Raw genomic sequence first — 26,487 nt, forward strand, 5'->3', positions numbered from 1 at the left:
CCATTGCTGGAAACAGGAGTCTAGAAACATATAAGCTGCTGGAGACAGGAGTAATTAAACACTAACATAGCGAAACTCCCAGGAAGATTGTGCTTTAGCGTAGCACATGACACTGCAAAACATAGTCACATTGATATCCTTATCCACCTAATGTAATAACATTGTAATATTTCAAGTACATACACGTGCGCTAAATTCATAAAATCAAGTCAAAATACAGAAAATAAACTATTTCTTTGAACCGTCGATCTTAATTATGTGTTCGGCTGCGTATGACTTTAATTGATTAAGAATCAAGTACCAAGTTACACAATGATCTTTCAGTATATATAACAACAAAAGGCAGAAGCTTATATCCTAATCAAGTACTAGTAAGTATAATTAACGAAATACATTCCCAAATTTCCCAACAAAACTAGAAGATCATCATCTCCAAGTAAAGAGATCTCTAATCTTCCTTAAAAACTCCCTAATTGTTCTACTCTTGTTCGGAAGAAAATACAGTGGCTCCAAGTAAAAAAAAATACAGCAAAAATCCCTACAAAGAGTATCACCGCAATCGAAGAACTGACCTTAAGATAGTATTATTTCTAAGAGGGTCAAAACTGTTGTCAAGCAGAACTGACAGACAAACCTATCATTTAAGCATTTCATCAAACATTTGTTTATCATTATTTTGACAATGAAGCTAGAACTTGTTGTGCTCAGACTAGACTAAGTTATAATCATTGAGAAAATCAACCTCCACTTCCTGCCTATAGAAATTAGTCTTCCCCCTCTTTTTGATTTTAAAATTAGTCTAGAGGCAATTTGGATCTGTGACCGAGCTAATACATATGAATCTTTTCAATGCAATCCTAAAACCCTAACTGAAGCAAACCCCTAAAAGTATTCAATTAAACACCAAATTAGAACACGTTAACTGACTAAACGCTGAACCGAAATAAAACTCACATCTTACAACAAAATTAAGTACAATTTTTTTTAAAAAAAATACAGAGTGTATTTCTTACAGATTTATAGAATTGAATGATTTAGGTGGTGCCATGGTGATGGTGCTCGGCTGCTCGCGCAGTAGAAAAAGAATGTTATAGCGGTCTTGCAGCGGAGAAACGACACTAAAATGTTGAATCCTTGCTATAGAATTTTAGAAGAAGTTTATCTTTGGAAGAGAATCGTTTGAGAAGAAGTTTATCTTTCGAGAAAGAGAATGGAAGAGAATCGTTTGAGATAAGAACTCATCGTACTTATCGGACACGTGTTGATAACATGAGATAGAAGATGGAATTATTTACCGGTGGTATTGTGACACGATTTCTTTTCTTTTTACCTTGTTTTTGGTGGGATATTTTAATAACTATATTTAGGCGAAATTTTTTACTTCCAAAACATAATTCTAATTCTGTTTTAGCGAAAAATTTCCCTCCCATTTTTTGGATAAATCCTATTTCGTGTTTTTCTAGTGCCAGGTCGGGAATAATATTTTCATATAGGATCTTCATAATCTAGATAAGATACAAATCTAAACTTATGGAGATCCTAAAATAGAAACATAAATGACTAGTTGAGGAAAGAAAATATTTTCAGATATGGAGAAGTTCTAATCAACCAGGATGTTAATATATTTTTCAGCATTTTCTCGTGTTGCGTCCTATGTAAATTTTCATAACAACGTTCCTATAAATTCTTGGGGGTGGAGTTGTTTTTTTTTTCCACTTTAGATTCAATAAAAATTTCATTAATAAATATGAGTGGCTATGTTGTTTGGGTTGTAATTTTGTTCCCATTAACTCTATTAGCCTTCTTCTCGAAGGTTTTTTTCTTGTAAATTTTTAATATTCACCGATCAATTGAATGACTAAAATAAAAATTTGATACGTAATAACAATAATTTGAAAGAAAATAGATTTTTTTTAGAGAAAAATCGATCGAATTTGATGAAATAGAAAACAAAATTTGATTGGTCATGGAATGGTTTTTAATCACCATATAAGATGACCACTTTCATAGTGGGGGATAGACGAAGAAATTGAACTGGACAAATCAATATAATTATGTAGTGAATCATATGATTTCTAAGGTGAAATCGTAGGATTTAAAAAATGACATCAAACTTGAACGAATTCGAATAAAAGTTGAAGATATTGAAAACTCAATCCTCGCGTGGTTGCATCAAAGTGAATTATTGTAATCAAAATTTGATACTTTAATTGCAGTAAATTAAAAATAAAATCGATCGAACATGATGAAGTAGAAAAAGAAAATTGATTTTGAGGGTTAGTACATGGAGTACATTTTAGTCTTTCCAAGAGGATATTAAATGATTAATGGCATACAAAAAGCTTTCAGGCAGGGCACCGGGTCGGGTATCAGGTCGGGCATCATAATTAATTGCAAAGCCCGAGATTGCCCAATAAATTAATTTAGGCCAGGCTAGGCGGTCTATGACATGCAAGTGTTCATAAAAAATCACGATATTAATAAATGTAAATGAATAATAAAAAATCACGATATTAATCATGATATAAAAAAATCACAATATTAATCACGATATTAAAAGATCACGGTGTTAATAAGAAAACGGGTAGCACAAAGGTTTCATGTGCTTGAGGAGGTCCCATGTTCGAGTCTGACATAATCAGCCCCTATCCGCTTCGGTTTCCTTGGCTGATTCCTCATGAGGCTCGCTGGTAGGCTGGCACGACAACCTGTTCAACTAACATAATAGTACGTTTTTTAGAGCTTAGCTTGTTAGGCTTCCAAATAGTTTTTTTGTAATACTATTTATCCAATATTAAAGAACTGAATATATTTGTTTTTTCTTTTTTCTTCATTGGTTTATTCATATATAAACCCAGAATGCCCTTTATGTCATTTACAGGATGAGACGTTGGATAATCTATTTGTTTTTGCCCTGTGACTGCACAGGTTTGGATGAAAATTCAAGACTCTTGAAATATTTCTTTCCCCTATATGAATATTTTTGTGGCTGGTTTGTTGAATACTCGTTCCTTTTCTGGTATTACTGATATTTACATTGGTCGTCTACTTTGTATCCTTATATTCTTTAGAATATTCAGAAACTCAATTTCTTTGATATGTTGCGATTGCATCAAATTGAATGATTAAAATCAAAATTTGGTACTTAATAGAAATAATTTTGAAAGCAATATATAAATTCTTAAAGAAAAATCAATTGAATTTGATGAACACGGAGGATAGCACATACATGAATGGTATCCTCATTTAGTGACAGATATCGTTTAATGGGGTCTGGATTTGATGGACACGGAGGATAGCACATACATGAATGGTATACGCAAATTATTGGCACATGGACGGATGGACGGACACAAATATCGTTGAGTGTGGTCTATAAGCAAATAATGGTATACACAAATTATCGACACATGGGCTGGCGGACGGACACAGATATCGTTGAGTGGGGTATATCTTTGATGGACACGGAGGATAAAACATACATGAATGATATACACAAATTATGGACACAAACTGATTATTATAATTATATATTATAATTAAATATATATAGTTTATTTTTTATTATTTATTTTATTAGTTAAATATCAGATTTGTTCATTTTGCCTTGTTTTTCATAGTGGAGAATGATGTTTGTTCATATATCTAACTAGCAAAAGGTACACGTTAAGTACTTGTATGACCTTAGAGCAAATATAATTTGATGCGAGTATAACCAAAGACCAAAAAGGGAAAAAAATAGCAAAATTTGGATTTAGTCCGTAACGTGACGCTACAGGTAGAAGACTAAATTTGGTGGAGCGTGGACTATACGTTCGCCTGTTGTGGGGCGTAGATTATATACCCGTCTGGTGGTGGGGCGAACACTATACCACCGCTCGACTATATTTGGGTTTAGTTTTGGTCCCAAATCAAATATAGTCTGGAATTTGGTTATGGTCTGGATTTTAGTCGATAGTCCGTCCCACTGTGTCTAGTTTTTTTACCAGAAATTGGGTTATACTCGCCCACTATGGTTGCTTCTTAACCCAGCAAATGTATTTTCCGCCGGCAAGTCACAAAACCAAAGACACTATATTGCTACGTGTACCATGTCTAGAAACTAAGAAGAGATTAAAAATAATCCTTCTTGTTATTGACGACACCTATCCTCACTGGTATACGTGGCAGCTTCTCCACTTCCATATGCTCGGTGCTGTCATGTCTAGTCCAGAGAAGAAAAAAAAGGAAATCTGATAGATCTGGAAATAGAGAAAGTGAGAGATGCATCACCAACGCTCCGCTGCTCTAATCAACCAAAGATTCTTTACTTGCTGTTTCAAGTTCCAGATGATGAAGATAGATTTCAAACATCATCAGAGACTTTGTCCCTGTGATTCCAAATCTATTTTTTCTGATGGTGTTCCTTTTTGAGTTTTATGGGTTTATCTTATTATTTTTCTTAGAATATTTTGCATCAGTTGAGACTGAGGCGTGGTGATGAAAAATGTCAGATTAATCATATGAGAATAGATGATGAACTCAACTGTACACTCATTCTGGCTTAGTTCTGAACACTTTCAATCTCAATTCGTATAATGAGATTTTTTTGGGTTTTTATAGTGAGGTTTTGATGTGTGTTTTCTAAAGCTCATATTAGATCCTAAACTATTGACTGTTTGATTTGCAATAGTATTTTTTGAGGTTAGAGATACTTTACAACTATTATTTTGTAGCTATTTAGTTTTGCTTGTTCATATTCAAGTGATGAAATTGGATTCACCATTCACGACTGTCATCAAAGACTATGTCTTTGTGTAGTTGTTGATCTGAAATCTATTTTTTCTGATGGTTTTTATTTTTTGGTTTTTATATTTTTATCAATCGTCTAATTTCCCCTTTTCAAGGTGTCTCTCAGTTTCTCTTCGATAAGTAAGTAATACAGGGTTTTTGAATTATCATTATTTTACTTTATTTAGATTGAATTGAAGGTGTTATGTAGCTGGGTTTTGCTTTTATTTGTATTCAAATTGATTAAATTTTGATATGTTCCAGGTTGGGGTGCAGTTAACTATCGAAGGTAATATTGCTAATGGTTCCAGTAGAATTTCTTTTATTGATCCATCATCCATGTTTGATAATTTTGAACAATCCATTAGCTTAAGAAGTTTGTCGAGACTGTGATTCTACCAGGCTCAATTTTTTATGAACTCCTATTTTTGTGATAAATTGTACGGTTAAATGCACCAAAGAGAATGAACTGAGATAAAACAATGTAGGCTTCGTATTGTGAGTATGTGAGCATTTCGTTTTATTGTGAGTATGTTGTTGCATATTGAGGCTCTTCTCTGCAAAAATTTGCTTATGTGGGAAATTTTAAGTTAACAAATCATTTCAGTTTAATGGTTAATGAAAGTTGAGCTGTTTAAACGTCACAAGATACAACCACAAAATTAGTATGTGACTGCATCTTAGTGGACCTCTACTGCCTAAAGGGACACAAGTGGTTTAGATTGGATTATTTCTTTTGAGAGTTTATAGAGAGTGATGTATTACCTGCAGTCACTCTGAGCTCAATCAGGGGCATGTCTATCCAAGATATGTTATTACTTCAAAGCAATCATAAGAGTTGCTTTCATTCATGTAGTTTATTGTTGTAAGAATTATGATTCTTTGAGTACTGAATTCTTATTTCATTTTAGGGTTGCAACTTTTGGTCATTCAAGCAAGAAGGGTGATGGCTAAGTTGGAAACTTACACGAAACTCACAAATGTTATGGTTGTTGCGGGTGCTTTCCAATTGGTGGTACCTTTTATGAGGTAATCTTGATTTCATTCTTTAAACTATTTCATTGTGTTTTCTTATCATGTTCCTTATCTTTGTATTAAGAAAACTGGGATTTATTAAATAAACTTGACCGTACCTCATGCAGCTCCACTTTAAGGAAAATTATGTGTACAATGAGCGGCGGCAGACTGCATGGATTATCCCCTGCCTTCTGGCATGCCTTATTGTTTTCTGCTTTGTGTTGCATATGTGCACATTGGCCACCATCGCAGAATTCAACAGGATGAGTTCCTTTTTTTTCATTCTTCAGATGCCAATATCTGCTTTGCCTACATTTGAAAACCTAACACCATGCGTCCAATTTTTCTTTGCTGAACTGGATATGACCCATTGAATTCCCTATAGCTCGACACAAAATTACAGTGGTTGGGTTGGTGAACTGGATTTGAATAATTCACAGCCCTATAGTTCAACCCTGCCCTAGAATGGATGTTGAATGAACTTGATAGTGAAGCTGGTAGAGGCCTAGCTAAAGCTTCTTTTAGTATCGTAGACCCTTCATCAATTGGCATAATTAGTGAGACAGTTTTTTGCTTTGTGTGCCCATCACAAGATCTCAACATTTTCTGATATTGGTAAATTAATGCATAATTTTTATTTTTGTGTAAGGTTTTTTACGTCAAAGATAGCTTGCTGTTCCTAAGGGCCATCTAATCGAATAAGGCTTTTGCACAAATGCATCAGACCATTGGCTTGACAGAGATCCAAGTGCCTTTTGGGATGCATTCCATCTGTTAAAATCAATTGATTTTGATTTTTAGACGCATATTTTGAATTCTTTGCTGTTATTCTCCAATGTCATCTGTTATACTAATTTGCAGTCCATAATCTTGCAGGTTCTTCAAATTTGTTCTCAGATCCGCAGCAGCTTATCCAAACACCTCGCCACAACTACCTACAAAACTTTCTCCTGGATATGTGAGGCTGAAGAAGGAAAACCATGGATGGCCTACTTCTCGAAAGCGGAACGAATTAGATTCCACGGGGACCATTTGACTTTAACAGTTTGGACGTGTTAATGCTTGGTGACAATGTAAGTAATGCCAACATCTCTAACAAGGTATATAAATTGCAGCATTAGTTGTGGTTCTCATAGAGATAGTTTGAAGCAGTCAATTTGAATTTCAATCAAATTTTAGTCAATTAAAATTTGTATTCAATATCAAAATTTGCAGGTTGGGATTTTTCTTTTATTTGTATTCAATCAAAATTTGCATCTATGATAATCTCCTGATGTTATACATGTAGCAGTGTGGTATGTGATGCGTTGAAATTTGAATTTATAAATTGGTCATTTCCATTGCTTAAAGATGTTGTTGTTGGAGATGGGAATGCTGAATTAGCATCTGAACAACTTAAGAGTTTCTTAATGCTGGAGATGAAGTTGTAACTGAAAGATGTGTTTTACCAGCTTGGGAGTAATTCAAAGATTTTGTTTGGAATTGAAATTAAAATCAAAGCAGATGTTGAAGTAAAAGGATCAAGTAAAGCGTTCTTAGCCTCATCTTCAACAACAATGAACCAGAATGACCCTCTACTGGCAGAGATACAAGGTGATACTCTTGTTCTTGACTTTTTTCTAGGATTTTTATGACCGATGTGTTTGGTAGATTTAGTTCTGTATCATTATCTAGACTGAGTGCCGACCTTCTTATTCTGTTGAATGATGTAGACGGATATCAGCCATCTATTTTAAACATGAGAATACAGAGGTTCAAACGCGGTTGTCCTGGTCCATTTACATTGAAAAAATATGTTTTGACTGACAACGGAAGCAGCAATGACAACAGCATCAATGGAAACTCTACAAAACCCTCATCAATCGTAAGTTTGTTTATTCAATCCCTAAAACTTGTTAACTTACTGTGTTTTGATGAATAAGGTCTGGTGGTGGACTAAAAACGGTGAAGAAGTTGAGCTTATTGAAATCGTTAACTATACCTGGAGGAATGACTATATCTGATGCTTGTCAAAGGATGTCTGCTCGAAGAGTTGATGCAGTGCTTCTTACTGATGCAAATGCTTTATTCTCTGGAATCTCTACTGACAAGGTAGAGAAATGTTTGATTCATACAGTTTTTTGCTTCATTTTGTCCATTGGCCATTGTTTATTTATTTTCTAAAAATTTATTTTGGTTTTAGAGGGGTGCAGAACAAGGTAGTGTAATTGCAGCAGCTGTGGGAGGGGTGGAATGCTAGTGAGAAGATTAATCTGGTTGATTTTTCTTGGCGAGCAACCTAGTTGTTGATGTCGACGTTATTTTCATTTAGGTCATGTACTGCATGCAGTACATCGTGGTTTTTGTTCAATCTTTTTGGAACTTAATCTGCTAGAAAACCTTTGTTTAAACAGTTAAAATAATTGCTAGAGATATGGAATTTTGATGGTTTATCTACACAAACAGGTAATGGCACTGATTGCTTATGTGATGGAGCTCGAAGGAAAGTATGGGCCACGTCTCATTACTGTATCTAATGCTGTTTCGGTTGATTGTTGGATTCCCCCACCCAAGGCCCAAGATGTCTAAAAGGTCAGGTACTTGTTTTCATATTCTGAAAATTATTATGTTGATTTTTGTTTTCCCCAAAAGTGCTAATTAGTAAAGATGAGATGAATTTTTTAAGTCAAAGATGCGCCCTCCTACTGCATTTTGTTAGATGTGCACTAAATATTTAGCTATATTTAGATTGTATATACTGGGAATATATGTAGACTGTGTTTAATGATTTTATTTTTACTTCCTAAATATTGGGCATAAAAACTTTTTAATTGTGGAAAAAGTCTTTTACAAGTCCGCCAAAGAAAATGATACTGCGCCAAAATTTTCATGATATTTCAAAAAGTCCGCCAAAATTTTTATTTAGTGTAGATTGTGGTCATAAACTTCGGATAACTGATCACGTTTCCCTTTTATACTGAAACAGAACCTCTTTTTTGTGATAAAAAAACTCAAGTACAAAACCCTAAATCCGAACTTGAAAGAGGTAACCATCTTGACCTTTGATTTTGATCTTCAATTATTTCTCTTCATCTTAATTATTGTAAGTGCAAATCAGTATCTCTAATCTCTCATACTAACTATCGGTATCCCTAATCTCTCCTACCAAAACAGAGATCTGTTTTGGGTTTGTGATCAGTGACTCAAAACTGGTATTTGGGAGAATTTTTTGTGATGAAAACTTGAGAAAAAAAAATCTTGTGGTGATTTATCGAAGTTTCTCCTTGAACTTATTTCTTCATTTTTTTTTAATTTTTAGTCTCTGGTTTTCTTTTTTGTTATTTTTGGTTCTTTTATTAATTTGATTTTTGAGTGTCTACTGTTCTTTCTTGTTAACCTTGATGCTTTTGATTTATTTTCCTTACTTTTGTTGATCATTTACTTTTTGTGTTTCATTATCAGGAGTACTACCAATTTTAATCAAGGGATAATGGCACCAGGTGGAGTTGGACCCCCTCGCACATCACACGCAGCCTCTCAGTTGTCACGCACTGGTAATTGAGTTAGTCACATACCTACAAATTATTTTCTTGGAATTATTATGTTGATTTTCGGCAGACGCAGTATTATCTAACTCCCATATCTCTTGACAAATAGATCTGCCAAAGATTAACAAAGGAGGAAGAGGGGATGCTCTTAATGCAAAGCTTAATGATCACATAAGGAAAAAGAAAGAAAAGCCTACAATAACGATCAAACCAGGTAATAAGATTCCAACTGGGGATTGGGCCACTGAATTCCAAACTGAAATAGGAATCATCGTCAAAAAGTTTGCACCGTGGTCGACTCGCCCCAAATGGAAGTCAATTGGAAAATCAGATCTGAAGAAATTTTATGATCTCATATTGGTAATCATATACTTATTTTTGAATCATTTTAGTGTCCCTACTGTTATGTTCTTCTTACACAGACTACGGCTTTGTTAATTAGAACTCTCTTTGCGTAGTTTCTTTGTTGCTGGTGCTAACAGAAATTTGTTTGGTGATTGTGAACTTAGGAAAAATTCACTATTGATCTACATGTAGTACGCATTCAGAAGGCGGTCAACACAATGCTAGCAAATGAGTACAGACAGTTCAGATGCACACTTCACAAACACTACCTGCAGTACAAACAAGATGGAACAGAACGGGAAAACCCGCATCATCAGGTTAAGCAGGAGGATTGGCAGAAACTTTGCACTTGGTTTGATTCTGATGAGTTTCAGGTAATATTGGTGTTTGATCCTTATTGTATTTATAAGATTTATTTGTGGTAGTCATCTTGGTGGTATTCAGACTTCAGTAGTAGTCGTATTTATGATACCTATGTAGCATCAATCTGATTGAACCGTCTTCTTTGGATTTGAGTGCAGACAAGTAGCACTCAAGGTAAAAAAAAGTCGACAAGCGAATACAACCATTCATTGTACGGGGTCAACCTTTTGCCCGCTATAGAGAGGAAATGGTAATTGTGCTGTCTCTGTTATACAAGTTTATGGTTAATACTGTATCTAATTTTAAAAACCTGCAGTGTGATCCAGAAACAGGTGAAGTTGTTGAACAAATTGAATTCTACAAGTTAACCCACTGCAAAAATGATGTTTGGACGTGTCATACGGCGGAGGAGAACTATGTAATCCAAGGATTTTCGTTGTGATTTTCTTTTAAGTTTTTTGTTGAGAGTTATTATTTAGTTTTAGCATATGTTCTGCTATTTATTGTTAATTATTGTGTAGGGTAAAATGCTTGAACTCCGAGCTGCGCCAACACCTGAAGGTTCAACACCCTTGACCGATGCTCAAATATGTGAGGAAGTGCTAGGTGTAAGATCCGGTTATGTCAAGGGTCTTGGTCATGGGTATGAAAAACCTAGCTCGTCTAGCATCGAATATAATGCGGAGTTAGGCGAAGATCTTAGGAGGGCAGATGACGCAGAGAAGAGAAATAAGGAACTTGAAGAAAGAGTTGATGATCAAAATCGCACAATACAGGGGCTGGTAACTGACACAATGGATATAAGAAGAATGTTGCTTGAAATGCAGGGAAACCGTCAAAGCACTCCTGAGAACAGTCAAAGCACTCCTGAGAACCGTCGAACCACCTCTTGAGATGATTGTTGAGGGACCAACAGTTGAGATGCGCATCTCTGTTTCTTTTTTTAGCTTTATGTTTAGTGGTATCGTTTCTTTTCTTCAGTTTAGAATGTTAAGTTTCTTAATTAGTGGTGTCATTTAATGAACAATGTAGATCTTTTCTATTAATGATTTGTTTCTTTTCAAAAAGATTCTGTAGTCCAACTTTGATGAATTACAATTTCCGAGTAGTTATGAAAAATATGAAAACTATTTCCCACTCTAACATCAACAAACGCGTTGCAAATGTGTATATATATTCTTATAAAAGTGGTCCATATTATGTTTGGATCTACAAAATTATAATTCTTATTCCTACATAATAATACGTAGGATAAAATTATCATTCACGATGTTATTACGTGTTGAAAATAATATATATTAGCGATGGGTGTACCCCTAGCTTATGCGCCAATTTTATAATGCATTAATGCGTTGAAAATAAGGATCGTTTGTGACATCTTCAACCGTTATACATAAGATTTATTACCGACGGGTATATCCGCCGCGTATGCGCCAATTTTATACGCATTAATGCGTTGAAAATAAGGATCGTTTGTGACATCTTCAACCGTTATAAATACAAACTTTTTGTTACATACACGAATGTCAAATAAAGGATTTTTCAGTACAAATGAAAAAACCAGTATTTGTGACGAAGAAACATTTGTTGTGACACAAAAAACTACTGAAAAAACCTTCGACATAAGTGACCCTTTTAGCGTCGGTTGGATTATTTGCAACACTTGTTGTTATAACGCACTGCCCGACAGCAAAAAAAAACGTCAGAAAAATATATTTGTGACATAAAATCAAATATTTGTGACGATATTTTTCATTGAAAAAACCATGTTTTGTTGTAGTGAAATAAGATTAAAATGATGAGAATTTAAAATTTTCTAGCAATGATCTTCAACGAAAGGATTGTAAAAAGTAGAATGTAAGATATTAGTGGAGATGCATTTCATCCACGTGACAATGTGGGAGAACTTGAAGCAGGAAATCATTCACTTGACAAGCTAGAACTAGAAATGGTGATATTTGGTGAACACAATATTGATGGGTGAGCCAGATGTTAGATAATATTTATTCATTTTTTTGGTAGTATTACATATATTCCCTCGGTTTTTAAATAATATGCTTGTTTGCGTGTAAATCTGCTCACAAACCAGTCTATTTTTTAGGAACAGAGGGAGTAGCATTTATAAGATTTTTTTATTTTATTTAATTATTCTTTCACTAAAATGGATTACTAAATAGTATAAATATTTTTAATAAGTGCGCGTATCCTATCATATCAGGTATCCCCATTATTTCAAAATTGACGAATCCCCACATGAGTATCGTCGTATTAACATTTCCGTATCAGTATTCGTGCTACATCTGATGCAAAATGTTAATAGAGTATGTATAAACACCACAATGAGCTTTCTGGGTCTTACAGCTATACCATACTGAGTTGATTTCTTCAAAACTACTCACTTTTCAAAGAGTTACTTTTTATTATTTGCATTTTCATTTTTTTCGAACTGAAAAATAATTTGTCATTCTACTACTACTTGAGTATAATTCCAGGTTGTAGGTTCTACTAACACGAGCATGGGATTTAAGTCCGTAATTCTACTTTCTCTAAAGATTTAAAACTAGACATTCGAGAGTTGTTTTGACGCCTAATTTTCGAGTAAATGACATATTAGACGTTGCTTGAATACAAGTTGCTTCCTCGGAGTTTCCTTTTGACGCGTTTCCGGACGTCAAGTAAAATTCCAAACTGAATTATAAAAACTCATTTGGAATCCATTTTTGTCATAAAACCCTAGCCAAAGTTCTTCTTTCACCCACTCTATTCACTTTACTTTGCTTAAAGTCAACAAGATCACAAGTTTATTCTCCCTGTGTATATCTGATGCAGCATCTTGATACCTTTCCTAATTTTGGTCTTTTTTTTTAGATTTCCTTTTCTTTTATAATTTCTTTTTTTTAAATGTTCGATTTTTAGGAAAGATAGGTTAATATAAATAAGGGATTGTAAGATAGTTTTATTCATTCAGTTTTAAGAGATAATAAACTAGAGTTTTCTCTAAAGCCTTGCATTGATTTGATTCTGTCATCAATTCAAGAGCCTTGCATCGAATTTGATTCAACTCTTCGATTCAAGAAGTCAGGTCTCTAGAAATTTTAACCTAAATTTCTAGATTGAGCTGAATTACCGTTGATACGCTGCGCCAGGTTGGTATCAGATACAGGCTACGTTTTTTTTTTTTTTTTTTTTTTTTTTTTTTTTTTTTCCTGTCACTACAATGGTAAGACCTCGTCGAGCACCAGTTCGTACTGAAGCAGAAATCACTCGTGACGCCATTGCTGAGCTACAAGCCCAGATGGCTTCCATCACAACTGCCCTCCAAGCCCTTATGGTTCAGCAACCAACACCAGCCGTACGCGAACATGTTGCTCACGTTAACAGTAACAGAGACGATGTTGATAACGAAGAAAACCCGTTTGCAGACGACGTTAACCCCTTTGCTCCTCTACACACCAACCGTACCCTATCACCAGATAACGTACAAAACGCAGCAGCTCATATTCATTGGGAATCGGGTTTCAAAACCGAGATACCAGAGTTTCATGGAAATTCTTCAGCTGAAGAACTGCTCGATTGGATAGTCACGGTAGAAGAAATCCTAGAATTCAAACGAGCTCCAATGGATCAATGTGTTCCTGTTTTAACAATGCGTTTTCGTGGAAGAGCAGCTGCATGGTGGACACAATTGAAGACAACTCGTGCACGTCTTGGAAAACCAAAGATCATGTCATGGGATAAACTTTCATCAAAACTTAAGAAAACATTCTTGCCTTACAATTATGACCAGCTTATGTTTCAGCGTCTCCATACCATCCGTCAGGGAAATCGATCTGTGGCTGACTACTCCACTGAATTTTTTTTACTTCTCAATCGAGTTGATATACAAGACTCTGAGCGTCAACTGGTGGCACGGTTTACAGCAGGATTACGACAACAGATTCAACACACAATCAATCTCTTCCATCCATTAACACTGTCAGAAGCACATCAACAAGCTTTAACTATTGAGGCGCAAACTAAATTATCCTTTTCATCATGGTCTACTGTTCGTTCTTCTCGACCAAATCACAATCCGACTGCGACAGATGACGCTGTTTCTGTCAAAGCAGACACACCCATTGTTCCAGCTCTTGACACTCGGCAAACTCGACCAAACTCAATTCGTTGCTTTTCTTGTGGAGATTTAGGTCATCGACAGTCTAACTGCCCCACTAGAAACAGAAGAGGCCTCCTCCTTGACACTGCTGGTAATGACGTTGAAGTAATTTACGATGAGGAAACTACAGAGCCACAAGATGAAGTAGAGGTTCTTAAAGCTGATAGTGGACCAGCATTAATGTTGCGACGTGTGTGTTTAGCTCCGCGTGGAACAGATATCAACCCTCAACGACATAATCTTTTTCATTCAAAGTGTACTATTGGAGGCAAGGTGTGCAACTTCATAATTGATTCTGGGTAGTGAAAACGTCATTGCTGAGGAGTTGTAACCAAACTTCAATTATCAACAGAACTACATCCTAACCCCTACAAGTTGGCATGGTTGGATCGGAATACGATGTACTCATAACTCGACGAGCATTGATTTCTTTTTCGGTGGGTGATTCATATAAGGATCAATTCATTGTGATATTGCTCCAATGGATGCTTGCCATCTACTTTTAGGACGTCCTTGGTTATTTGATCTTCGAGTACAACACGATGGCTATCGTAATACCTACAGTTTTCGTTACAATAATCGCAATTTCACTCTAACCTTCTTTGCCCGAGAAACAACATACACCATCAGCTCCAGTCCTTTTCTTGCAGCAAAAGCTTTTGAACAAACACTTCGAGAAGAAAGATATGTTCTAATATTGATCAATTCGGTTGTCAGAGAGTCTTTGCCGTCACCTCCAGAACATTTTCAAAGACTATTGGAAGAGTTTCAGGATGTTTTTCCTAATGAGTTACCACCCGGCCTTCCTCCCTCAGAGATATTCAACACCATATTGATCTAATTCCAGATGCTGTTCTTCCTAATCGAGCTCATTATCGTATGAGTCCGAGTGAGCATGAAGAACTTAGACGAAGGTTGAGGAACTTGTGTTGAAGGGATATTTACGTGAAAGCTGAGTCCGTGTGCAGTCCCAGCTTTGCTTATACCAAAGAAGGATGGATCTTGGAGGATGTGTGTCGACAGCCGTGCTATAAATAAAATTACAGTACGCTATAGATTTCCCATTCCCCGTCTCGACGATATTAGATCAAATTGGAGCTGCAACGATTTTCTCTAAACTGGATCTTCGAAGTGGTTATCATCAGATACGATCCGCCCAGGAGATGAATGGAAGACGGCTTTTAAAACTCGAGAAGGACTTTTTGAATGGCTTGTCATGCCCTTTGGCTTGTCCAATGCACCAAGCACTTTCATGCGTGTTATGAATCAATCTCTTCGGCCCTTCATAGGTAAGTTTGTAGTTGTTTATTTTGATGATATTCTCATATTTAGTAAGTCCTTCACAGAACATCTTGCACACTTAAGAGAAGTACTTCTTGTTCTCCGTCGAGATCAACTATTTGCCACACTAAAAAGTGTGAGTTCGGCTCTCCTGAGGTTCACTTCCTTGGATACATCGTCTCAGCAAAGGTCTAGCCGTCGATCCGAGCAAGGTAGAAGCAATCAAATCTTGGCCTACTCCTACTACTTTATCTGAAACTCGAAGTTTTCATGGTCTAGCATCTTTTTATCGAAGATTTGTGCCGCAATTTAGCAGTTTGATGGCACCTATCACTGATTGTATTCGTCATGATAGTGTCTTCACTTGGACTACCGAAGCAACTACAGCTTTTGAGATCATTAAACGAAATTGTTATCAGCACCTATACTAGCTCTTCCAGATTTTACTCAAGTTTTTGAACTTCATAGTGATGCTTCTAAGTTGGGCATTGGTGCTGTCTTGAGCCAACGCAACAACCTATGCCTTCTTCAGTGAAAAACTGGCTGGAGCTCGTCTACGTTATAGTACTTACGATGTGGAATTTTATGCAGTGGTTCAAGCAATCAAACACTGGAGACATTATCTTTTCCATAAAGAATTTGTTCTCTACACAGATCATGATGCTTTAAAACACCTGAACAGTCAAGATAAAATCTCAGCTCGTCACGCATCATGGATATCTTACTTGCAACAATTTACGTTTGTTATCAAACACACGTCAGGTGTTTCAATCGAGTTGCTGATGCCCTGAGTCGTCGCCATTCTTTGCTGAGCGTTCTTCATGTCAGTTCCGGGATTTTCCACCTTTGCTGATTTGTATGAGTCTGATGACTTCTTTGGTCGAGTTCTTCTTGACGTTCAGAATGGTCTTTCTCGAGATTTACTATGCACGATGGCTTTCTTTTTCGAGACAGTCGTCTTTGCATTCCAGACTGCAGCCTCCGTCTTAAACTTGTTGCTGAAACACATAATGAAGGTCACATTGGTCGCGACCGGACGTTGTATTTACTTTCTCAGTCTTATTTTTGGCCTGCATTGAGACGTGATGTTGAGCGTTTTGTCGAACGTACAGTGTGTCAGACATCAAAAGGTCATTCCACGAATGCCGGTCTCTACCTTCCTCTCCCTATTCCAACACAACCATGGACGGACATCAGTATGGACTTTGTGATGGGTCTTCCTCGTACACAAAAGGGTTTCGATTCAATCTTTGTCATTGTTGATCGTTTCTCCAAGATGGTGCACTTCATTCCATGTAAAAAGACTTCAGATGCAGTCCAAGTCGCAACACTTTTTTCGAGAGGTTTACAGACTCCATGGATTGCCAACTTCCATCGTTTCTGATCGGGATTCTCGTTCTTAGGACATTTTTGGAGGTCTTTATGGAAAATACTAGGAACCAGCCTTGACATGAGCTCCGCTTATCATCCTCAAACGGACGGTCAAACTGAAGTGACCAATAGATCTTTGGGGAATTTGCTTCGCTGCCTTGTGGGTGATTCTATTAAAACTTGGGATTCAAAACTTCCTCAAGCAGAGTTTGATCATAATCATTCACTAAATAGAAGTTCGGGGTTCAGTCCATTTCAGGTCGTTTATGGTCTTCTCCCTCGTGGTCCTTTGGATTTATCTACTCTTCCAGACCGTACACGTCTTCATGGTGTAGCTGATGATTTTGTAGACAACATTCATAAGATTCATACGCAGGTTATTATCAATCTCGAGTCATCCTCCTCAAAGTACAAAGCTGCGTCTGATTCTCGTCGCCGTCGTGTTCTCTTCGAAGTAGGTGATCAAGTTTGGGTATTTCTCATTAAAGATCGAATGCCGGCTCATGCTTATAATAAACTCAAGGCAAAGAAAATAGGTCCTCTCACAGTTGTGGAACGAATTAATGACAATGCTTATCGCCTCCAACTTCCAGCAAACATCAACACTTCGGATGTCTTCAATGTTCGTTATTTATCACGTTTTGTTCCACCAGACCCAGTTCCAGATTCGTGGACGAATCCTTCTACCCCGGCGGGACCTGATGCAGCATCTTGATACCTTTCCTAATTTTGGTCTTTTTTTTTTAGATTTCCTTTTCTTTTATAATTTCTTTTTTTTAGATGTTCGATTTTTAGGAAAGATAGGTTAATATAAATAAGGGATTGTAAGATAGTTTTATTCATTCAGTTTTAAGAGATAATAAACTAGAGTTTTCTCTAAAGCCTTGCATTGATTTGATTCTGTCATCAATTCAAGAGCCTTGCATCGAATTTGATTCAACTCTTCGATTCAAGAAGTCAGGTCTCTAGAAATTTTAACCTAAATTTCTAGATTGAGCTGAATTACCGTTGATACGCTGCCCCAATATCACTCGCTAGATCTACTTTCATCTCCTTAATTCCCCACTAAGTATATGATCCATTTGGTGGGTTATTAAGAAACAAGAACAATATGTCTGTTTGTGTGATTTTTATTAAGAGACTTCTGATCTGTGTGTAGTTGTTAATTAACTTGGAACAAAATGAAGTAGAGGTATTGGAAGACTGTTCGATGTTTACGTGTTTCTTTTTATGAAATATGATATCTTTTCTGATCTTTCTATCTACTTCTTGTCATAGTGCTTAAAAAAAATAAAAATAATCCTTGTCGTGCTTAGAAATACTCCTTGTCTACTTCGGTCTTAAGGGTCTATCATCAACAAATAAATAAACAGATAAACAACACTCAAATAAAAATTCTGAATAGCAGCACTGAAACAGGACCAAATAACAAACTAAAAAGCAGTAAAAGTGCATGTTTTTCTTCCTGTAGTCAGCAATCCTGAAGTTAGGCTGTTATAGACAAGGTGCATCAATTCATGAGCACAGTTACACTAGTTTTAGCTTCTTTAGGAATGAAGGTTTTCGAAGAAACGATTTTCTCCATTTCAACCTGCAGCTGATATAGGAAATGCAACCACTATATTACTTATCTAGGATTTTCACTATGCGGCTATAGTTTTGGAAAATTCTCACAATCCTGGAAAACTGGAAATCCGTAGCATAAAGGGTTTTTTGAGCTTCAATTCCTTGCTGAAATTAGATTTCCGTACATTTTTTAAGGATAGGAACAAATGAGGGGGTACCAGAGTATCATACTTGAGGCTAGACGTTCAGATCTTGAGGCCAGACATGCAGATCCTTGAACTGGAGCTTATTCATTATTACTTGAAATTTTCAAGAAGGCACAGTGGACAAGATTCTGGTACGAGAAGGCAGGTTGGACAGTTGTGTTGGAGGGACCAAATAATGGTGTATGGTGAAGATCGGAGATGGAGGACCTGTCATTTGGAGTGCTGAGTGCATCATAGGCAGAAAGAGGTGGTTCATGGGAGGGAAGCAACATAACAGAATAAAACACTTCTGCAATTCCGCACTCTTAAAATCACTTCTAAACACAAAATACAACAGCACCAACCACTAGATTTCATACAATCTCGAATAGGCAAAATCCAAACCTGTGCTGGATCTTTTCATGATCCTAGGGAGCTGAGAGCTAATGATACCACCAACAGAAGACGGTAACTTGGAATTTGGAAATACAAGTCAAGAAACTACAAGAGAGCAGCATTCCTGTTATCAGATAAATTTGTAAGTTCTTTCTTTATAGGAAAGGAATTGTGTTAATGTTGTGTACATGGTCGTTAGTACTATGCCTATGTCCTGCACCCACTAAATGAGTTAGTTACTTGAGCTTTGGGTCTCTAACTGTATTTGTGTATTTTGACATATAGGTTTAGAAACAAACATGAAAACATGTCTTTTAGGTGTCCTTGGTGAGATTGGCCGAGTTTTGATAATGACTTTTACAATACTAATATTTTCGATTGTCAAGGAATGTGTCTCTGATAAAAGTTTCACATTAAGGGTTATTTAAAAGTTAATTGTTACCGGGCATATATGTGAACGTTTAGATGTGGTTATCTACTTTTGGATGCAAAAGGGACTCAAATCCATGCAATTTTCTTAAATTGGCCCAAGTGGAGAAGAGTGGGATAGTGGGGAGTATTCATGGTTGGTTCAGGTGGAAGATGAACCAACCATAACAAAATGGTTGATGAAAGGGGTTGTTGAGAATTTATGATTTCGTTGTAGTGAATAGTGATTTTTTATTTGTTATGGATTCTGTTTGGTAATTTGTTTTAGCAACATGATGAATGCAGTGCTCACATTAAGGGGAACTTTATTTGGCTGGATGATATTGAATCCATGATTTCTACTTCGGTATTCATGGTAAAAAATCTTCAATACTCCTACTACTATGCTCGTGTGTCAAAGAAAAACTTCCTCCTCAACTGACAACCTCAGAAAAACTACCAAAAGTAGTCAAAGGGTGTCAATGGTGATTTAGAGGTAGTCATTTTTTTGTGCGATATTGAGAATGCCCAGCAGGCTGTTAATAAAATTGTATATCATTAATTATCCTGAAATTAATAACATTTCTACCATGTACTGAGTGTTTGTTGTTGTTGCAGGTTCATCCGGAGTTCCTTTCCAGTTTCACCATGATTACAGTCGTATACCAAAAATGACTTTCAAAATGTATTGAGATCTGAACAACCTGTTGCTTAACCTGCCAAAGTTGAGTCTTCTGTACAACTTCAATCCAGTGTTGAGGAGGTGTCGAAACCCCAGCAAACCCAGCCCATGAGTACATGCTGAAGGAGAACACACCATTAGGTTCCAACTTGGCTGCATGAGTGATGAAGTCACTGGCTCTGCATCAATAAAGACAACTTGAATTATATGTGATCTTCGCTCCATCCTCCAATTTCGTTTCAAGATGGCTAGAGTTTTTGCAGATTGTTTCAACCATGATAAGTTATCTGATTTTCATAATATAATGACTTCCCTCTCGCCAGTAAGTCTTATTTCTCATTTTCATTGATGTTTGTCTAAATTTAAGTTGTTTACTTGTTTCTTTTGAATATGTTTGCCAGAGTCTTGTTTGACTTACTTCTTTACACCGAGTCTAGCATTAATGTAACTTGTTTGAATTTAGTTGTAAACACATACCCTAGGAATTGCTTGATAAATTGAAAGACAGAACATAGTGATGTTGTATGCCTTCCCATTACCTATAATTGGATTAGAAGATAGCAATGAAATGGAGACTTATGATGATTATCTCATTGTTATTGTTTTACTTATCGGTATCCTTATCCTGTTAATGTATGATCACCTAGATATTCTCGCTTCAACATGTTTGCTGGCGAAATTAGCTGTTTCTCGTATGCTTGGGTAATAAATAACTTTCAGAAGGTTGTGCAAAATGCTCCATAGAGATGTATTTTATACCACATAAGTTGTCCAGAATACAGTTGTTTCTCGTAATTACAATTTAAGTTTACAGTCATTGTTCGAGTCCATAGATTTAAGAAGGTTGTGAAAATGCACCATGGTGACCTATGATTGTATTTCTGAATTTTACACTTCGCTTTTATGCCTCTCAAGTGGTTTTGTTTTTTATGTTACTTGTTGATTTTTGTATATTCTGATCTGGTACAAGATGTAGTCAGTTTCTCAAATTTTACATTTTAAGTTAAAGGAAGTTCAAGCTGCATTTTTCAAGGCTGGTGTTATTCCTTTCTTAATGATATCCCTCATGAACGACGAAGGCACTAAATTTGCCATGGTATTTACATTTTGGATTGGTTGTCGTTGATTGAATCAATCGTCATTACAATTTAATGGAAAACAATCTCGGCATGACTAATTACCATTACGTTATTAGTGTCTAGTAAAAACACGACTAGTAACTGAAGAAGGTGTTTTATTCTATAAACAAGATGAATGTGTTCTCTCCTCAAGCATTTGTGTTTTATTGGTAACAAACTGGATATTTTTTTGTCTATGATTCCTTGTTGCTTTCGACGTTATGGAGTTGGACTTTTGAGCCTTGCTACTGAAAAGAGAATTGCTCATTGGAATTAGCTTCCTGCAGAGAGAGACGAGTTCCAAGTAGAAGCTGTTTTAAATGGGTTGATTAGGATGTTAGTGCAGGTTGATATACGTATTCCTATTTGTAATTGGTAGTTTTTGTTTTCATAAGATCTTTCACTTTTTGTATTGTTCTGCCCCATCTTTATTTTGTTTTAAATGAGTCATATCTATAGGTCTTCGATGTTAGTGGTGGCATTGTATTATCATCTAGTTGGAGAGGGATAACCAACCTATATTAAGTTTGGAATTGACATCCTGGAATTTTGCCAGTAATATGTTGATGGACAGGGAGGGAATCGGTATTTTTTACAACAAACTGCAAGGTGCATTTCGTTGAGAATGCTTTGTTTAGGAGTAAACAATTTCATTGTAAAAGAGTAACTAAACACTTCTGAAGTTTACTGGATAGAAATCTCAGTGACGCACTTCTTAGCGATGTGCCTGTTTTCGCACACCATTAGAGTCTGAACAGCTCCCGATGTAGCAATTGTCCTGAAACCTTGATAGTTACTGGTGTAACTGAAAACTCAAGAACAAAACAAAGCTAGTAAATTTGCTGAATTCTCTTTTACAAAAGATACTGCATTTTGGCATTAATAATGAACGCGCAGTTGGGGATATGGAAATCAATTGGGGGATAAAGCTACATGACAAAATACGGATCCAAATATCAAAGCTGGGTCACTCCTTATGTAATTATTTTTTTTAATTTCTAATCTAGCCCTCACTAATCAGGTTTAGTGATTAATAATAATTAATAAAATCTCATGTATTTTGGGGATAAATTAGTGTGTATTTTTATTTGAATTTATGTGAGTGAGGTGAGAGTAGGAGGGAAAAATATTTTTGAGTGGAATTTTTTTTGTGAAAATGGAAGATGATTGTGAGGAGAGATATACCGCTGCTGAATCTTTAGCTCAATTACAATAACAATCATATCTTCAATCTTCGGTTAATGATAACAACTCACAATTGGAATTATATGATGTACCAACACCCTTGGATCATGATTTTCGTGAGCATGAAGTGTTTTTTGAAGAACCAACCCAAGAAAGTAAACAAGTTCGACATACAAGCATCCCAACACACATGTAATGCTGCTAAGAGGTCGAACATTTGATTATTTTTTTGAAACCGCCATTTGTTCTCTGAAAAACCTTGGTCCCGGCATACTCGTAATATAAATACCACGTCGGCACTCCCGGAACCGGCACGGTATTCATACTAATTCCATGCCGGCATAAATTATCCCCCATTTTGAAACATTTTCCGGCGTGGATTCAACCAAAAAAATCCATGCCAGCGCGCAATTAACTTTTTACCTACCACCGAATATTCCATGGAATATCCAAACCGGCATGGTTCACTCCTAACTTTACAATGCCGGTACCACAAGAAAAACATCCAGGAGTCAAAGATTTTTGAACTTAAGTACCGGCGTGGTATATAAATTATCGAGAACGCCGGCACCAGATACCGGCGTGGATTGTAAATTATTGACAATGCCGGCACGGAATACCGACTTGAAACCTTACATATTGGGCGTGCCAACTCCAGTTTCCGGCTTTGAACCTTGTGTAACGAGCATGCCGGTATTGCATATTCCGGTATTAATGTGCAAGAAAATACAATGTCGGTACTGTTTAAAATTAGTTCCTCTTTTTCAAGTGCAGTTCCAAAATGCCGGAACATTATTATGGAATGCCGGCACTTGTTTTCGGCTTTGGTTGTTTTGGCGGAACTGTCGTCGAGCATGCCGGAAATAGTATCCGGCATAGTCATTTTATTTTTTTGGAACTAATTCAATTATATTTTCATTCATTCCTTAGATTGTGACATATATTGATCCAACAAATTCCAAATCGCTTGGTCCGGATACGTCTGAATACTATAAAATACCTCCGGTATGTTACCAAACAATACTTTTCACCTAGTTTTTAGAACCTTATATGGGGATGGCTTGTAATGAACCTTATAATCTTTCATTGTTGTCCTGATGTAGGGAATAAAATCTCCAGAGGAAGCAATTGCTTGTGGAAAACAGACGGCTCTTAAGAACATGTGTATGTTGGTGAGGAATACCCAACGTTCAGATAATCGTTTTGAGATGGCCTGCAAGAAAAGTGGGCAATACAAGAAGAAGGATAGCCATAAGAGAAAGGGTTATGTATATCCAAAGAATACTAATAGGGTATGAAAGACTCGTATGAGGAAGGAAAATTTCCCCTTTAAGCTTGTATTCTATTTAAGAGACAAAGAAAAAGAATGAGTTCGAGGATGTATATCCGAAAGACTCGTATGAGAAAGGGTTATGTATATCCGAAAGATTTTGTTGGTCACTCCCTAGTTGCGGAGTTAAAACATTATGAGTTCGAGGATGTAAAGATAATGACCAAAGCATGTATCAAACCAAGAGTGATTCTCAGAGTCTTTAAGGAAAAGGATGATCAGAACGTTTCTTGTCTAAGTACAATATATAGCGCAGAAGCAACCATTAAAAGGGTGGAATGGGGAGGGAGGACCATTATGCAAGAATTTGAGAAGATAGTTTGGGATCACAACTACACGCGTATTATTAAAAGAGGACCGGACAACAAACCCCTTCAAATATTCATTGCGCATCCTTTGCTTTCACAATTGGCTCCTACTTGTGGTGTCCTTATGATGGATTGCACCTACAAGACAAACAAATACAACATGTCGTTGTTCAATATTGTGGGGGAAAACATCGGACAAGGTAACATTCACATTGTCTTGGTGTTTAATGGAAAACGAGAGGGATTACATTTATCATTGGGCATTACGACAACTGAAATTATTGTTCCCAGAAAATCAATTTTCGAGGGTCATCGTAACCGATCAAGATGACTCATTAATGGGTGTTATATCCGATGTATTTCCGGATGCACAAAATTTCCTATGTACGTATCATATATGTTAAAATGTTACAAAACATTGTCATGCTTTCTAAGAAGAGAATGATTGCTCAACTAGACGAAGATGTTCACAAGAAGAAACTATCACCCGAACAAAAAGAAGCTGAAAGAGGAAAGTTTAAAGAGCGAGTGGACAAAGAACACGATGAAAATCATAAAAAGTGGTTGGAATTTCTAAAGTATTGGGAGAAAGTTTATTGGTCTCTTACCGAGGATATATATGAAAAGAGATCGAACATGTTTAGTGCCAAATATAACGAAGTGTATCCCAATGCCGTCTTATATTGTCGGGATAAATTGTTGGATAAGTTGAAAGAAAATTTTGTGTGTGCATGGACAAACCGGTATAGACACTTAAAAACTGAAGCAACTAGTGCAGTGAAATCCGCTCATGGGAGATTTAAAGATCTCATCCAGTCCGGCCAAGGCAACGTGGTTACGTCACCAAGGAAATGGAGCAATACTTTAAGGCTGATATCGATAGGATCAAGAAGGATTTTGAGAAAAGCTCAATGGAAAGGATGACTCAATTTATTCAATATACTAAGTTGCTCCAAGGAATATAGTTCAATGTCTTTGATTGGGAAATAAAACATATGATGAGAGAAATGGCATATGAGATAAACTACGGAAAACCGGTGATGTTTGTATTTTTCCGGACATGTCTTCATTTGGGATTCCGTGTCGTCATATGCTTGTAAAGTATGAAGACGTGATACCTATTGAGGTTATTGATCCGTTTTGGAGGAAACTATCATTCGACCCCCTACCCCACCCCCCACGGAAGTTCCCGGACAATCACTGTGGGATACGAACGAAGCAAAGGAATTCTTCGAAGCTTACTCACGTGGCAACTCGGCTAGCCGGAAAGTCTTGTTGAGCCAACTAAGGCTAATTACTCGTCCATGGATCACACAAAGTGAAGAGCCAAGAAAGGTAGATCCGATAGGTATACCACAACTAAAATTGCAAGGAAAAAACATAGGAAAGAATTCAAATTAATGACTAATCGTGAAGAAGAAAACGCGGCAATTAAGAAACGAGATCTATCTGCAAGCGAGATTTCAGAAGCAAGATTCACGAAAGCGCCGGTTCCACACAAAAAGGGTAGGCCGAGAAGGAAACACTATCAAGTCAACAACAAACGACGGGTTAGTATCCACACCAAAAGCCAATGGATCGGAGGTTCCAAAAAAAAAGGGGAGGCCGTCGAAGGTACCAACGTCAAGCTTGCAAGAACAACAAGGTGAGCATTCCGAAGCCACACCCATAGTCGATGTATCGGATGTTCCACAGAAAAGGGGTAGGCCGACAAAGGTACCAACATTGATCTACCAAGAACAACAAGGTGAGCATTCCTCTTGCCATCAACCCTAATGGAATCACTTGTCACTTGATAAACGACTGCTCAGGAGGCACTTGATTTTCGCGTTGAAATTTAAAGAGTCTTTCCAAAAGTGGTGAGGTAGAGTCTCTCACCCCATGGGACATCGTCAAAATCCGAAAGGATTCGGATTTTATAGGTACAAAAAACCTACTCGCCACGTGTTTGAACGAGAATACACGAGGTAGAAAAACGAATCTCCCCAAAAGATCTTCTAAGATAAACCTGAGGAGGAATGTCAGTGATAAGTCGAATAAGCGTCAGAAGTTACTTTCACTAATATCAGATCTGCGAAGTATGAATCCATACCTGAGTAAGAGATATGAGAAATAATTATGAAAGACCAACAGAAGAAATAAGATCGACTGAGTGAAGAAATAGTTAACGAAGTAAATAATGATTCCAGATGAAGATGAATTGTCGTGCAAGAAATGGGAAAGCTGTACCGACAAGTTACCGAAGATATCGGCAAAAAGGAGGGGAAAACTTTATTGAAAATGGCTTGGGCGAAGTATAAAGAAGAATATATCACGTGAATTATGTGATCTTCGGCGAATTAAAATGAGTTGTATTCCGCTAACTAATTTTGCCTATAAATAGAGATCTTGGTCCATTGTAAAAGGAGTTGGAAAATTAGTATTGAGAGAGTTTATGTTGAGAGAAAGTAAGGGATAGTCCTTGTGAGTTTCATACTTG

At 36.6% G+C, this 26,487-nt stretch overlaps 1 protein-coding gene across 13 annotated transcripts; it reads left to right on the forward strand.

Moving 5' to 3' along the window:
- Nucleotides 1-4,221: 4,221 nt before the first annotated feature.
- Nucleotides 4,222-11,084, forward strand: LOC113318652. 13 transcript variants are annotated; one of them, XM_026566847.1, is made up of 13 exons: nt 4,222-5,059; nt 5,682-5,799; nt 5,913-6,860; nt 7,003-7,380; nt 7,500-7,651; nt 7,803-7,878; nt 7,970-8,042; nt 8,233-8,358; nt 9,229-9,320; nt 9,424-9,674; nt 9,824-10,033; nt 10,181-10,272; nt 10,544-11,084. In XM_026566847.1, exons 8-13 carry the CDS (start codon nt 8,276-8,278, stop codon nt 10,596-10,598), a joined length of 783 nt encoding a protein of 260 aa, XP_026422632.1. In that variant the 5' UTR covers nt 4,222-5,059; nt 5,682-5,799; nt 5,913-6,860; nt 7,003-7,380; nt 7,500-7,651; nt 7,803-7,878; nt 7,970-8,042; nt 8,233-8,275; the 3' UTR covers nt 10,599-11,084. The 13 variants fall into 13 exon arrangements, 12 of the variants coding, with proteins under 12 accessions (XP_026422632.1, XP_026422631.1, XP_026422633.1 ...); XM_026566846.1 differs by having other exon boundaries at nt 4,222-4,911; nt 5,035-5,059; nt 7,500-7,878; XR_003344743.1 differs by adding an exon at nt 10,339-10,440 and having other exon boundaries at nt 4,224-5,059; nt 7,500-7,878.
- Nucleotides 11,085-26,487: the final 15,403 nt, after the last annotated feature.

The sequence above is a fragment of the Papaver somniferum genome, chromosome 10 (genome assembly GCF_003573695.1).
Source record: "Papaver somniferum cultivar HN1 chromosome 10, ASM357369v1, whole genome shotgun sequence".
In the NCBI taxonomy this organism is placed as follows: domain Eukaryota; kingdom Viridiplantae; phylum Streptophyta; class Magnoliopsida; order Ranunculales; family Papaveraceae; genus Papaver; species Papaver somniferum.